The 15,250-nt window shown below is 37.8% G+C and overlaps 2 protein-coding genes across 2 annotated transcripts; both read right to left on the bottom strand.

Annotated features, from left to right (window-relative positions):
• Nucleotides 1-146: 146 nt before the first annotated feature.
• LOC149546094 (uncharacterized) lies at nucleotides 147-1,418 on the bottom strand. The gene is made up of 2 exons (XM_089793888.1): nucleotides 1,383-1,418; nucleotides 147-773 (listed from the first exon to the last, which is right to left on the bottom strand). The coding sequence occupies exons 1-2, from the start codon at nucleotides 1,416-1,418 to the stop codon at nucleotides 147-149; spliced, it is 663 nt and encodes a 220-aa protein (XP_089650014.1).
• A 4,914-nt stretch (nucleotides 1,419-6,332) lies between these two features.
• On the bottom strand, nucleotides 6,333-14,958 carry LOC149546093 (uncharacterized). Its single transcript, XM_089791001.1, has 3 exons — nucleotides 14,569-14,958; nucleotides 9,636-13,582; nucleotides 6,333-9,485 (listed from the first exon to the last, which is right to left on the bottom strand). Exons 2-3 carry the CDS (start codon nucleotides 13,554-13,556, stop codon nucleotides 6,720-6,722), a joined length of 6,687 nt encoding a protein of 2,228 aa, XP_089647127.1. The 5' UTR covers nucleotides 13,557-13,582; nucleotides 14,569-14,958; the 3' UTR covers nucleotides 6,333-6,719.
• Nucleotides 14,959-15,250: the final 292 nt, after the last annotated feature.

Raw genomic sequence — 15,250 nt, 5'->3', positions numbered from 1 at the left:
CATAATAATATTCATTCTGTCCATTTGGATTTGAACTGGAGACCAAGTAGTTAGATAGCAGAACAAAGAAACTCCTCTAAAAGTTACGCGATTCGAACTAGAGACCAAGAACAAGGTACAGACTAGGAAAAACAAAACAAAAAAAATTAAATGTCAAAATGTTCCAGTTGAACACTGTTGTCCTTGAGAGGCACATACTCTCCCAAATACGCCTCTAAATGATCCAACAGAGCCAATTTATCAATGCTCTCATAGTGGAAAGATTTACAGATAAAGTAAAAAATGCTCTGACTGAGCCACCAGAGGAGATTGAATCCGCACTGCAGAGCAACAAGCACAATCGCATTAGCGGTCATTTTACAGGCTCTGATCTTGTGATACCTTCCGTGCACAACATTGTACTGAAAAGACCCTGAAATTCCTCCCATGATCACCGGATACAAAATATTTAACGCAAGCGTCGTGCTGCGCTTTCCTTTGATCAGATTCTGGCTCTTCTTTAACGCCCCCAAACCCCAACGCTCTTCCAGAACAGAGACCACGCTGGCAACGTGCCAAACCATGCTGATGTACACATGGACCACAAAGGAAAGGACGATGATCATCAGAGATCTGAACAAAAACCTCCCGCTCTTGAGATTCTCCCTTTCGACGATCAAATTAGACAGAAGAAGGCGAAAAGAACGACCACGTAGTACGCAAACATGGCGGCAAAATACCAGAGAAAAGTTACAATCAGGCGCTTCCAAACCCTGGGTACGACGCTCATAACCCTAGCAAAGGACAATTCTTTTCGCGTGTAATATCAATTTGGTAAAAGTAAAGCCCTCTTTAGTAGTGCCAGGTAAAAGTAACGCATATTGTAACGACCACTATTTTGAATTTAACATGCACTGCCATTACACGTTGTCTATTTAATATTCCAATTTACTTAACTCACAACTCTCAATTAACGTTGATTTGAACGTCAATTTTTTTTTAAATGTCTAAATGTTTACAATGATGAATGCCCCCACTGTAGAAAGCCTCTCAGCTTAATTAACTCAAGGATTGTTATTGACTTCGTATTGGATAGCAGTATTGGTTGTGGGATAGGGGATAGGAAAGAAAGCATTTACACCCCCTATGCAAGAGAGTGCGTGTATCTCCAGATATTGTTCAGTTAGAGAATTACGGGAAGTTGTGGCTGAGGCCAAAAGCATGATATGCACACACGAATCTGCATGAAGAGGAGATGTGGTAATTATTGTCATAGTCTATTTTCCTCTCTTAACAACACTGGTTTCAATGTATTCACAATTTCTACAGTCGTGAAGGAGGCATATAAATTTTCCAACTTCTATTGAAAGTGGGGAGTTGGGAAATCTACTTCACACTATTACATTCCTGAGAATTTTAATAGCCAGCTTCCTCGTCATTGCTATGGAAGAAGGGAAGGGTGAAAAATGAGTTGCATCAAAGCATTTTATATGTCTCCACAATCCAGACGGTGGGGACTGTACAACTAGTTGCAAATTCTGCTTAATTGTGTTTACAGCTTTGTAAACAATAGGAGCTACCTAAAGTGGAATACATTTAAGAATTGGCATAAAGTCCATTGCCAGATAAAAAATTCTTGATTTACGCTGATTTTAATTGTAGATGTCTCCTGGAGAATTCTAGGGATACCACCAAAAGATTTATGTAAAATCAATTCATTGGTTGGTAACTTTCTTTGTTGTTGTTGTTGTTGTTTTATTTCACGTCATTAGTTTTAAAATAGTTAGATAGAACAAAACATCATAGTGTAGAAAATTTGGGGAAGGTCTATTGTCTCCAAGTTCGGAATTCACATTTATAGTGAAAGATTTATGCAATGATTTTTAAAAGTTGCTAAATATCATAATGGATTCAAAATATTCTAAGATTTATGGTTTGCGGGAAGAATGTGACCTCACATTTGAAGTATATAGAGGCATCAAAATTAGAGTTGAATGTGAGTTGTCATTAGGTTAGAAAGTTAAAAATCATTGAACATAATGAGGTCTTTCTTTAGTGATTTGAAACAGGATAACTAACCGAAACCTGTAGTAGTGGAATATTAAAAAAATTTCCATGTATTAAGGGATTTATCAATTGGGACCTGTTGTTGGTTACAGATGGAAGTATTCTTCTGATTGGCCTCCTGGAGGTACAGACATGGACTGTCATGAGCTTTCTCAAATTCTGGCCTCTAGAGAGTGTTCTTCTTTGCTTGGTCTAGATGTTTTGGCTTGGGGCGGTACCTTGTCTGGTAAATATCATGTCTCTGCTGGGTATCAGGAGATAACTAGACAATTATTTGGGGATGCTGAGGTCCCTTGGTGGAAGCAAGTTTGGAATAAAGTTTCTTGGTCCAAGTGCAATTTTTTCATGTGGCTAGTGGCTCACAACCGTTGTCTTACCTGGGATAATCTTTGTAAACGTGGATTTCAGGGCCCCTCTTATTGTGTTTTGTGTGGTAATGGAGAGGATTCTGTCTCCCATCTGTTCTTCCATTGCTCTTATTCTACTCAGATATGGCACCTTTGGTGGAGTGCTTGGGGTTGCTCTTGTCGGCATGCTTCCTCTTTGCCTGAGTTCTGGGCTCGCTTGGGTAGTGCTCCCTCCAAGTCTTCTTCTCTCCATGCTGCTTGGATTGCTGGCCCATCTTTCATGCTTTGGCATATCTGGTTGGAGAGGAATCGTCGCATATTCCAAGATGTTCGGCTTGGTGTTTTGCATCTTTGGTGGAAAATATCACATTCTCTTCAGGAAACTATTCTTGTGAAGTGTGAGCTTGATGGGGGTATGGATCCGGTTGATCTTGCTATCTATAATCGCCTCAATTTTCATCTGCAGGATGGGGTTGCAGCTCATAGGTTTCCTTCTGTGTCCAGGCAGCTTCACCATCAGAGGAAGGGTCGGGTTAACCGGGATGGGCACTGGACTCCTCCTCCCTGTGGAGTTTTGAAAATTAACACTGATGGTTCTTCCCGTGGGAATCCTGGTCCGGCTGGTATTGGCGGAGTGGCTCGTTGTAGTTCTGGGGATGTTAAATTTTTCTTCTCAGTTCATAAGGGTGATTATACTAACAATCTCATGGAAGCTCAGGCTATTTTATATGCTGTGGAACAGTGTTGCTTGCGGGGATGGAGTAAGATTATTTGTGAGTCTGATTCCCAGGTGGTGGTGAACATGCTTTCTTCGCAAGAGCTTGAGGATGTTAGTTGGCAGCTGGTCACTGTTGTTAAGCAGATTCTTTTCTTCTCTTCCTCTTTTCAGTTCATTAGGTTCACGTATATTCCTCGTGAATGGAATAGAACTGCTGATTGTTTAGCCAAATGGGCTTCTAGTCATGATCCGGGTTGGAATATTAGGGATAGGAGGCAACTGTCCTTTGAGATGGTGCAAGAATTTGATGATCTTGTTGCTCAAGATCGAGCTCCTTGTTGAGCTCTGCTTGTTGTATTCCTTTCTGTCTTAATAAATTTTTACCCCTCTTTTTGCAAAAAAGGGATTCTTTATAGTTGTCTTTTACCTAGCCTTTGGTAAGAACTTTATTATCAATACTCCCTCTTGAGCTGGATGTTATCATGCTCTCCTCTTTGAAACTTTGGTTTCCCCTTTTATCCCTCTTACCAACTCTTGCAATTGGTTGTTCCTTTTGACACATTTTTCTAGTTCTTCCAGCTTATTTTGATCCAATTTTAGTATTTATAACGTCTACAGATAATTCATTCAGGTGGTCCACACCACTATGATGTCTACTCACATCACTTATGTTCATATTCTTCTTAACCTAGTTTTATCGAATCCTCTTGTGACAAAAGATGTTTCTGTAGGTTTTTTATCAATCCTAGACTCGTAATTCACATTATGAAGGAGGTGTTTCTTTTCTTTATAGAGGATTTTTTGCTATGAGATCTTGTATTTGATTGTCCAAGCTCATCGATTGTGTAATCTTCTTCCTAATGGAAACAAATTGAACTTGAATGCATGATGTTGAGGTTGAGAATATATAATATGGAGACTTCTGTTTTGGTTAATCAGCTTGTGTAAAGGGAACATATTTAGAAAAAGTAAGAATCATTAGTTATAGGTTTAGGGATTTTTTTAATTTTTTTAATTTTACTAAATCATATTCTTTGTATAGTTAAATTCTAATTTTCAAGAAATTTTATGTTAAGAATTTTTCTTTTGAAAATTTTAGATTATAATTTTTTTATTAAAATATTATTTAATCAAGACGTATAAGTATTATAAGTAATCTATTTATTTTTACAAAAATTATAAATAAATAGATAAAAATTGAATGCTTTAGGGTTAAATTTCAAAAATAATGTTAACTATTAGTAGAAGCATTTTGTTATAAGTTCCAAGTCTTTTGATTTTTTCAACAATGGCTAATACAATATCATTTATCCAACACACTTATGTGCAATCATTAAAAAGGTACAATTATTCGTATCATTAGATAATAGGATATCATTAAATAATAGGAAAGCATCTAGTAAGTTACATCTATAGTTTAAGACAAAAGCTTGAGAAAATAACGGGTGTATAGAATATAATTAGCATTGTTTATTTTTGAATAATATTCTACATTTACTTTGTAACCTATAACATTAATTATAAAATATGTGAAGGATTGCATTTGAGAATGCTAAATTCTTTCATATGAAATTAATTGAAATGTTACTTATTCAAATGTTAATGATTGTAGTCAATTATCCAAGGTAGGGTAGCAAAGTAGAGGCATTGGGGTTTTCGCTTTACAAACTCTAACATTATAGTTTTTACTATTGTTACTTCTATGTCAGCCCCCTTCATCTACACAACTCTTTTCCTTCTGCATTCGAAACTTTCTACTTTGATGATGATTTATTCCATTCAATGATGGAATTTCTGACAGTTGCAAAAGCCTCTACTATCTTTGACATTTGTAGTCTTTGTAGGATTTTTTGACATTTGTAGTCTTTGTAGGATTCAAAGCAAAGACATTGTCCAAATTTTGGAACTTAACAACACCTGGCTAATGTTCCATCGTTTACATCATGTATTGAAAACACTAATATTATTATTTTTGTTTGACTACTTTCAATTGACACCACTAGTAATAGGCTTTTAAATGCTTCTAAGAGTTCTTGCAATCTAATAGTCAAGTATTTATATGTTATAAATTTAACAAGCTTTACATGCAAATTTACTTTAATTCACTCTCTCAAATGTTCCCTGCTTGTTGCTTTGTTCACAACAACTAAGAGGCAGCACAATCCTTAAACAATTTATTTAATTTAAGCACCAATGAAGCTTTTAGCTAATGCTTGGTCTGCAAATTTGCTCTTTTATTAAGATAAGGTTTTGTTTAGCAAGAGACATAGTAAATTTTTTTAAAATTAATTTAATTTCAATACAAGTGAACTAGTATTAGACATTTTTATTGATTGACTAATATGTTAGCTCCCATCTTATTAGACATTAGCTTAGGCAATTGCTTGTTTCTTGTTTTCCTATCTTCCAAAACTCTTTGCCAACACTTGGCAGGAACTATGTTGCGCTACAGCTCTTGTTTTATAATGCTAAGATAGAGGTATGGTGTAATAATTTCTTTGTCTTTTAACAACTAATTGAACCCCTAATTTGTCTCCTAAGCTAATTGAAAACACATCTAGAAACGTACTTTATTTAAATTTTATAAAAAAAATTAAAATCACATAAAAGCATAAAAGATTGGCAAATAATAACCTCATCAATTTCAATAAGAGAAAAACAACAAAATATCACTATTATCAATATATTGTTAAAAATAAAAATAAATTCTTATTTATTTTAATACATTTTATACATTTAAAATATGGAAAATAATAGAAAGTGTACATTCTAACAATTAGTTAACATAATTAATTGTTAGTGGGTTTGTTTTTGGATTTAAATCTTATGAGTTTTTTTGTACTCAGCATTTTTAGTCAAACACTGACAATCAACAAGAAAACATAATGGAAAAAATCAATTACAGAAATTACTAAAAGAACATAATGGAAAAAATATTTGACAATCAACAAGAATACATGATAATTTTTTCCGTTGATTTCTCTTGTTGATTATGATTATCTTGACAATAGATCATTATATATAATTTGAATACTATGATGACAAATCATTACATTTCAAATGTTCACTTAAAAAGATTATGATTATCTTGATAATAGATCATTGTATATAATTTGAATACTGTGATGACAAATCATTACATTTCAAATGTTCACTAAAAAGATTACAGTGTAACTGTGTATATCTATAAACAAACACATTGATAATTATTAACTCGGAAATTCCATAAATATAATAATTAATTCTTTATTTCATTTTCTTTTTAACAGCCGTCGGTCCAGACTCCACACCATATCTTCATCGGGAAAATGCCTAACCAGCCAAAATATATCCTTCCATATATATAATATATGAGCACAATAGTATTTCTATCGACATCCTCAAAACACCAAAAAAACCAAAAAAGATCAGTTATGCAGTGTTCAGGAACGGCATAATAAGAGGACCCTGAGATGGTACTTGTGCTTTTGGAGAAAAAACATGGGACTAATACGCAACTTACACATAGGCCTGATTACATCACATAAACCCTATTACCAAAACATGCATGTGAAAACATAAACGTGCCAGACACAAATGCGATAACCACTGTTAAGCCGTCCTGTGGCTTACATCAACGATGCAACTGGAGGCCTCAGGCTGTTTGCCAGGTTCTGAAAGCTTCTTACCAGCTCAAGTGCATCCAGTGTCAGCTGAAATTGTCCATCTCCCTTCTTTGCCATTTGCTCTAAAATACTCTTTGTGGGATCATTACCGAACATTATTGTATGGAGGGTCATCCTAGGCTCCTGGTTTTTCATACTTTCTACGCAATCAATAGGATTCCTTCTACTATTGTGTCCTCCATCGCTAAGAAAGATAACGACTGGTATTTTGGTATTTACTATTGGGTCTTCGGTTGCTTTAATCAATACCTTTTCTGCGCATTCCAAGCCTGCTGAAAAATTAGTTGATCCAGAAGGCACATATGGAAGGAGAGAATCCACAACACTTTCTTCCATATCTTGCATCTCTACAGCTATTGCTGCCGATCGATTGAATAGAACCACTGAAATAGTGTCATCAGGAACTGTTGTAAGGCGGAGTTCTATAAAAGTCAGAATGGCCTCATATACACAACCAAGCCTAGAATTATGATCATCAAACATTTCCATCGTTGGCATAATATCACTGGAGCCCATAGAACCTGAGACGTCAATGACAAAAATGACATGATGGGGACTACTAGCAGAATGACGGCAGGCAAAACGGTGGCCATCAACAGTTACATAACTGGTAGAACTGAAATTGTTTCTTGTTCTCTCAATAGGTTTATGCCATAGCTGCTCCGTGCAATAGGATTTCGCCTCTGAGTCTGCGTTATGCTCCTCGGATTTACACTGATGATTGCACTTGTTAAACTCTTGGCGCTCTTCCTCTGTGCAAGGGTCAACAAATCTAATATATTTCCAGTAGGTCTCATGAGTCATCTCGTCCTTTGGAACATCAATGTCAGGCCCATATTTGATGGTTGCATGCCTGGAACCGTCGTGGAGATTGCTGGTGCACATCATGTATCTCTGATTGCTACTCGTTGGACAAGGAACCAAATGGATATGACCTCGCCCCTGTTTCCTGCAGAACATGTTACACATCTCTGCCTCCCCTTTTTCTCCCCATTTATACTTTCGATCCTCAATATTGATATCTTCCTCATCTGAAATGAATCTTGCATTCCTCATATTTCCGTGCACTGTATTGTGCAAGCCAGGGTGATCTCGTGGAAATCGACAGAAGTAACCGCAAGCTTCACATCTAGTGTCACAGTAATGTACAGCAGATGCATTATTGGTGTGAACATGTGGGCCTTGATGAGTTCTTTGAAAGGGAGGAATAGGAACGCAACAGCTTTTGCGTTGCCCATTTTGTTCTGAAAAATGTTCATACTCAAATGAACCCCTTTGTCCTTGGAAATTACAGCTTTTTCTTACCAGCTGTGTGAATACTTCACATATTCCTGGCATTTCACAATTCTCAGTGCATGTGTGTTCATTCCCACACAAATGCTCTCCTTCATGGAAGTGATCTTCCACTCCACATGTCCTTGTGCAGCCTTTCATGATGCACTTGCTTTGGCAATACCTTTCATGACATTGGTGTCTTCCGTGAACAGTTTCAAAGGGCACAATACATGTATTGTTGCAGCTTTCAAGTGAACATTTCACCTTACACGTGTGTCGTAGGGAGTTGCAACTGTGTGGCCCGTCATGTTTAGGCTCTTGAGAGCAAAACTCATTACAATTTGATGACAGATTGTACAGATGACAGGGCTCTCCGCACGTGTGAGTTCTCTCTCTGCAATGGTGATGGCCTTGATGGCCTGCCAAATCCTTACATAGGTTGAAGTTGTCTCCTTCTCGAACACAATAATTGCATATTTCTGTACATGTATGACTACCGTCGCAGGAATGGTCCTGATTATGGCCCTTCTCAAACGCACATCTCCAATAGCACTTGGAACATTTGCAACCACAAACAGAGAGACCTTGCTTTAATTCTCCAACAGCTAAACTAGCCTCTAACCGCAGCTTTTGCACTTCCTCGTTATTACAAAAATCAGTGGTGTTTATACTTATCCACTGTTGAACTCTTACCTGCCTTCTCTCTGCAATTGCTGCTAGGAACTTCTCAAACATGGAATGCCACCGGTCAGCGTCATTTCCTTTCCTGGGCAAAATACTTTCGAATCTCAACCTGATTTGAGACAAAACATGCCTGATGCCATTCTTGGAAGGCGTCAGAAACAGGTGCGAATCTGATATGTTGAAAGAAAAACCCTCAACTGCAAGAGGTAAATCAGGAACCTCTTCTTGTGTATCAAAATTGACAAGCTTTTGTACTTCGTTTGTATTTTCAACAGAAAGGCATCCAATTGATACGGCAGACTTCAGATTTCCCCTTAATATTTCAACTATAATACCTACACGCTTGCTGTCCAGAGAAGACCAATCTTTAGCTGCAATTTGAGATATGATCAACTTTAGATCTCTTGTGAAGGCGGAACCATTATCATAACAATAACCAATTTTGTGAACTTTCTGGGCGAGTTCACTTAAGCTCTGCTGATAGTACTCAGATCTATTGTAAGGAGCCATAGCATCGATCTCCACGTTCCCGCCATACATTTTTAAAATAAAATTTTCTGGAGATTTGGTGCATATTTGAAAAATCTTCTCATCAAATTCTTGTATAAGATCCTGTACATCAGATACATCTACATCCTTAATGGCAATATAAAATAAACCTTTGAAAAGCTTATTGTCCTGCTCGAGCAAATTGATCCCACTCTGAAAGCGGCTGAAGGAAGCTTCCGTGTCCTTGTCTAAGTGAAAATCCTGTTACACCAACAAGAATAGCAATCATTAATGATGCCTCGCCCATTGTTGAGCAGGCAGGCCTTGAAACAAAATCCCGTGACAGTATCTGTGTATTGTGGTTAAAAATGCATACCTTTTTGTACAATATTTAAGATCATATATGCATACCTTTTTGTTGAAAATGGTGATATTGCTGACTGCTGCATTGAGAACAGAGAGAAGCATATCCTCTTGCTCACTACGCTCAAAACTTCCAAGACCCTCAAAGTCTAAGAGCACATAAAGGCATCTGTTGTCTCCGGGAACATCTTCTCCATCACTGGCAATGAGAGTCATCCAGACACCATCTGTGCATCTACCCCCTGCAACATCAAGCAAGGAGCCTGACAGATGGTTCAACAGATAAGACTTACCACTGCTTTGCTTTCCCATGGACGAGATCACCTTAATTTTACCATTCCAGCTGTTAAGAACAGCATCATAGAGCCCAAAACGCAATTGATTTGCAAGTGATATGCAGTCAACATAGCTAATATCAGGAGGAATTTGAAGTCCATCCTTTAAAGCAACCATCCCATTCTTCTCTGCACGAGCTATCTGAATCGGTACCAGGCAAACTAGTTTACGAACCCAATCCCCCATTTTCATTTCAGTGTTGTCTGCCAATGGAAGTGAATGCCAGCGGTCATATCCAGTTACACACATTTCTATATCCTCCACTTGAAACTGAATCTTCAAATTTGAGAAATCTCTCTCTCTGCCTTGTTTGAGTTGTCTAATGAGTGATTCTAAATACTTGATGCAGGCCTCTCCATTGCAGGAGTCTTCGCTGCTCTCTAATATCACCTTGAATGTGATGTCTTTTAATGCCGGGATCAGTGTAGGAGCTGTTGGAAACTTGTCAAATATATGATATATATATCCCAAATAGGGGCACTGACCAGCGATTTCTTCTGCTTCTGGCTCTGGCTCAGGAGAATACCGTACAGCTTCCATGGCTAAGACAGATTTCAGAACATGGGAAGTAAGAACATGAGAACCATCAATATAATTATACAGAACAAGGTGGTTCTGTGGTCCAAAGGTAGTTAATTTTGCCCCAAATTGTTCTGAATTAGTACACATAAAACTTTCATCGCCTTTGATTTCGATGGTTTTCAAGTGACTCAAAATATCACCCAAAACGAAAATTTCCAATACGAGCCCTTGGCTTGATCCTCGAATCTCTGGCACAATTTCTGCATTGCCAGAGCTTTGGAATTTGCTGATGACGATGAAGAAGAAACCATCAAGAGAAATACATGCTTTTGTTAGGTTCTGGGACGGAGAAAGAGAAAAGAATTTAGGCTTCATCAATGGCTTCTGGTGGATTTCTACTACCCTAGCTCTGTTCGTGTCATCAACTAACAGCAACTCCATTTTACCAGGAATTAAATGCATCCAAGCTATGATCTTGCTGCCTTTATATTTGTCCAACTGAACCTCTACTCCAGTGCGATGGAGCTTCTTAAATGAATCATCAAACTTATATATAACAATCTTGAACTTGTCTCTATCATAAAGAGCCACAGCTCGGGAAACTTCATCAATGGACAACATATCAAACCCCCTCTTGAATGTCCAGATATTGGTTAACATGGAACCTAGTCTTGCACAATGGAAGAGATCGAGGTAGGAATTTTTTAAGTTGTGAATGAAAACAACCAAATCTCCAGACTTGAGTAGAACAACTTTAAACAAACTTTCGATCTTGGGATCCATGGCTACTAATTCAATAGGCTCGCTGAATGTGGGTACAATTGGACGCATAGGGTTGCTGATTGATTCATTGATTTCCTTTTTCATTGGAATTACCTCTTGTGCTTTCCACACAGTGTTGAAGTTTTGCTCCTCGTTGCAGATTCTCAGCTCGATTTGATGATTCTGCTCAGTAAAAAAATATCTTGTGAAAAAAAAAGATCGTTTACTGACCACCTCCTCAATATACAGGGTTACTGAGTTCTCTTTCAAACCGATTGAAAGCGTCTCCTTCAATTGCTGTAAATATCTGTCCTCGGCTTGCTGAAATCTCACCTCCATTTCCTTCTTGAACTTTACATTTTGTTTGGACACTCTAATCGAGAGCTTTTTTTCCATGTTTTGCAAAAATTTAATCTCTTGCCTTTCATACACATCGCAACATACAGTTTTGAGTATATCATGAGATAGGAGAGCCGCTTGGTCAACTGTGGGTTGGGTATGATTATGGATTGTGAACTCCTCAAGCACGTTTCTAATCTCAGTTGGCAGGCTTTCTGTGTTGTAAGTTGTCAAATGGTACTCCATGAACTCAAGGGCCATATGCTGATTAGAGGTCAACAAGAAGGCGGTGAACATAATATTTCTTTCAAGGTTTTTCAGTTCGTTTGGTACCATGATTTCTACCCAATTACGAATTGCAGAAAGAGAAGAATTATTATTAACAATTCTAACACATGCTTCAAGTTTTAATGTCTTAGGACGATCACCAGCCTTAACAGAAGCAGGGAAGTATATAATTTGAACTTTCTCACCTGAAAGTGGGAAGCCTCTATAATCCTTACTCTTAGTAAGCTGTACGAACTTTGCCTTTCCATTGATTTTGATCGAGCAGCAGCACTGTGCAGAGCACTTGACCTTCACTTCTTCTCCATACCGGATATACAACGATGTTTCTATTCCTTCGACGAATCTTTCAACAGTAACTATGTGCTCAGCATCACTGCAAGAAAACTCGATGTCTGATCCAACTATCAACACCTTCTGAGAACTGTTCTCCCCTGTTAAGATCATTGATAGCTCTCGATGAAATTCCTCAAATCTGTCAGTGCCGGTGTTGGAAAGCGATTCATTTGTATTCTCTGAATTACTTGATGAACTTTTCCCCTTTGTTCCACTGCATTCTCTGCCAATGAAAAGGAAAACATGACTGCAGAACACTGGAAGAACTTTTAGAAAGCATTTCTTCTTTATTTCCTCGGCTTGTGCAGACTCTGTGAAAGAATCTTTCAACAAGCAGTATTCCTTGTACTCCCGTGGATGACACCATTGAAGGAGATTGATAAACTGCTGATTGTGAACCCTAGTGTAGTCAACAGTGCATTCTACTGACCACTCTCGGAGCGCATTGCCGAGCTCAGAAGCCTTCAGGGTTACCACTTGTGTATGGCTTTTTGTGAAAGCTCTGCAATAGCTTGTCAGGAGACAACATCGATAATATCCCTCACACAATATCGCGGTGCTTTCATCACATGCAACAGCTGTCCTTACATTCTGCGCTGACCAGAATTTCTTAGTCTGAAGGGCTGGATCTATGCTCACTTTAAATCCAGGGAAAAACTCCAAGTCATTCTCAGAATTCTTCACACTAGTTACTTGGATTTTTCTTGTACGCTTAGCTTTAGCGCGCGTGTTTATGGCAGAAGCAGCCAAGGCGTTGAAAGGATAGTTCCCTGCAAGACAAATATGAACGCTCTGGCAGAGCTCAACCAGATACCTAATAAAATTGCATGACATGTCCTTTCTACTGGACTCCTTCAGGTGGTCACCTTCGTGCCAGTAGAATGCAATTAAAACGCCAGCTCTTCCTTGAGGCATACTGATGTACAATCCAGGATCAAACCTTGTCGCCGCCATCTCCGCGAGAACTAACTCATGAATCAAGCATGCTTTGCCGAAAACCTGAACCATTGTCTTCTTATCTCCATAAAATCCGACCACAGGCAACTTTAGTTTGTTTAATTTGATGAAGTTTATACGAATTTGCGGCGGGTCACCTGAGTAAGCCGAAGCTGAAGAGGGAAGAAGCTTATTACAGAGCCCTATAATTTCATCTTGCGGAAGCTGAACCTTTTCAACAAAGCCATAATCTTGCTTATCTGGAACAATGCACATAACCTTAAATAGATTAGGAAAACGCGGTTCCACAACGGCCCTTGCATTGACGCCTTCACCTCCATTTTGAGCATGCATGGACAAAATGTTTGCAGACGCCGACGTCTCTCCCTCCTCGCTATGCATCAGCCAAGGTGACTTCCCTTTCATGAGCGGAGCAATGGCACTTTCTGCCATTCCACTGTTAGGGAATGAAGCGAGATCTGACATCGAAATCAGGAAGATTAAAAGTAGACTACGCAGAGACACCGACAGTGTAGATTTTAAATACAATTACAGAGAATAATTATGGTAAATATTTATCAGTACAGAACAACAAACAGAGCCTATTTTGCTCTCAACGAAAATAATTTAAATATATTGTATAGTATTCTAAACAGAGCAGCTTAAAACAGTGTTTAATACATAGACATTTATAATCATGACGACATATGTGAGTTCGCAGACTCATTAGGTCAAAATTTAAAAAAAAGAAAACAGGAAATAATTAATGCAATCAGATTTCCACAATCCATGATTTATAATGCTAAATTTCTGGAATAGATTGTGTAGAGATTTTCATCAACATTTCGAATCACACTAAGTGATCCATCATGAGAAAGAGAGAGCAAGAGATGCACATAAGGACGCTGCACAGTTTGTTAGGAAAATTCCAAATGCAAATTTGAAACGGAAATGGAAACTGAAACTGGGAGATAGGCGCTAAGCGCTACTGGTAAATGCCAGATGCTAACAGACAGAGCTCAGTGTAATTGCTAGAAGAAAATGCATATACATGTGTACGGACCCCATTCCCCTACTCATGTTCTTTAAAACTAGGAAGAGATCCGAAAACTTCAAGAGGTTAAACCAATTGGTATATTAGACCGGCGATGGCACTGAAGCAGAACAAGGAAAGGAAAAAGAGGAAGTAGGGTTCCAGCTGGAGCAGTCAAGGATCGGGGTTTTGAGAACAGGAAACAAATCCAAGCTGTTCTTCAAAAAATTAAACAGGAAACAAATCCAAGCAGTGGTTCACAAAATTACCAAATTACAAAGACAGCCACAAAATTACTAAGCTGAAACCAGTTCCATATGCAATGAGGAAAAGGAAATACGACAAAGAAAAAATTTCATGTGGAAATTGATCTGCATTCTCGTTGCATCCAAATTTGCATATGCTAATAGACAAGCAGGGCAGAATACGCACCTAATTCAGAATCTCTGTTCTCTGCCTGAATCCTGCAACCCAATATAACCAGAAATGAAAGAGGGTGTATCTCTGTTTACTCGACTCAGTTTGCTGTTAATAACCATCGCATCCTCCTCAAACTCACTAATCTTTGTTAATTTTTTTATTATGTCGCGATCATCCATTTTTTATACTGTAGCCATTTGTGAGGAGAATCCCTATAAATAAAAGTCTCTGAAACCGTACTGTGATTCTGGACATAGGAAAGGCACTACTGGAGCCGCCATTGAAATGACGTACCTCGCTAAATTGTTCTGACGGTCCCTTTCACGGCAACGACTACCCAGTCAATTATTTCGGCACCGGCTACGCTGTTTGCATTTCCGTCAGTCTCCAGCTCCTCTGACACTTCCTCCTTCTGACATTGTCGCGGTAGTGTTAATTGTTTTATAGTTTAAAGTTTTGATTTAATATTTAAAGAAAAGTATTATATCTTAATAAATTGTTAATAGATTTAAAATATTAATATAATATGTTAATAATATTATTATTTTTTATAATTGTAATATTAAACTATTAAACTATTACGATCATTTATGATTCATTTATTAAATTTTTAATGTGTTTAATTTAAATAAATTTTTAATAATAGTTATTCATATATTTTATTAATAATATGTATCTAATTTAAATATTATTG

The sequence above is a fragment of the Cupressus sempervirens genome, chromosome 7 (genome assembly GCF_028749045.1).
Source record: "Cupressus sempervirens isolate cs-2001-9-10 chromosome 7, ASM2874904v1, whole genome shotgun sequence".
Taxonomy (NCBI): Eukaryota; Viridiplantae; Streptophyta; class Pinopsida; order Cupressales; family Cupressaceae; genus Cupressus; species Cupressus sempervirens.
This window is presented reverse-complemented; position numbering and strand designations above follow the sequence as displayed.

Coding starts and splice junctions, on each gene's coding strand:
- LOC149546093 (XM_089791001.1), bottom strand. CDS start 13,556: ATGGCAGAAAGTGCCATTGCTCCGCTCATGAAAGGGAAGTCACCTTGG. Junction 9,486..9,635: donor TCACCATTTTCAACAAAAAG/GTATGCATATAT, acceptor TTGGTGTAACAG/GATTTTCACTTAGACAAGGA.
- LOC149546094 (XM_089793888.1), bottom strand. CDS start 1,418: ATGACGAGGAAGCTGGCTATTAAAATTCTCAGGAAT. Junction 774..1,382: donor CTATTAAAATTCTCAGGAAT/GTAATAGTGTGA, acceptor GTCCTTTGCTAG/GGTTATGAGCGTCGTACCCA.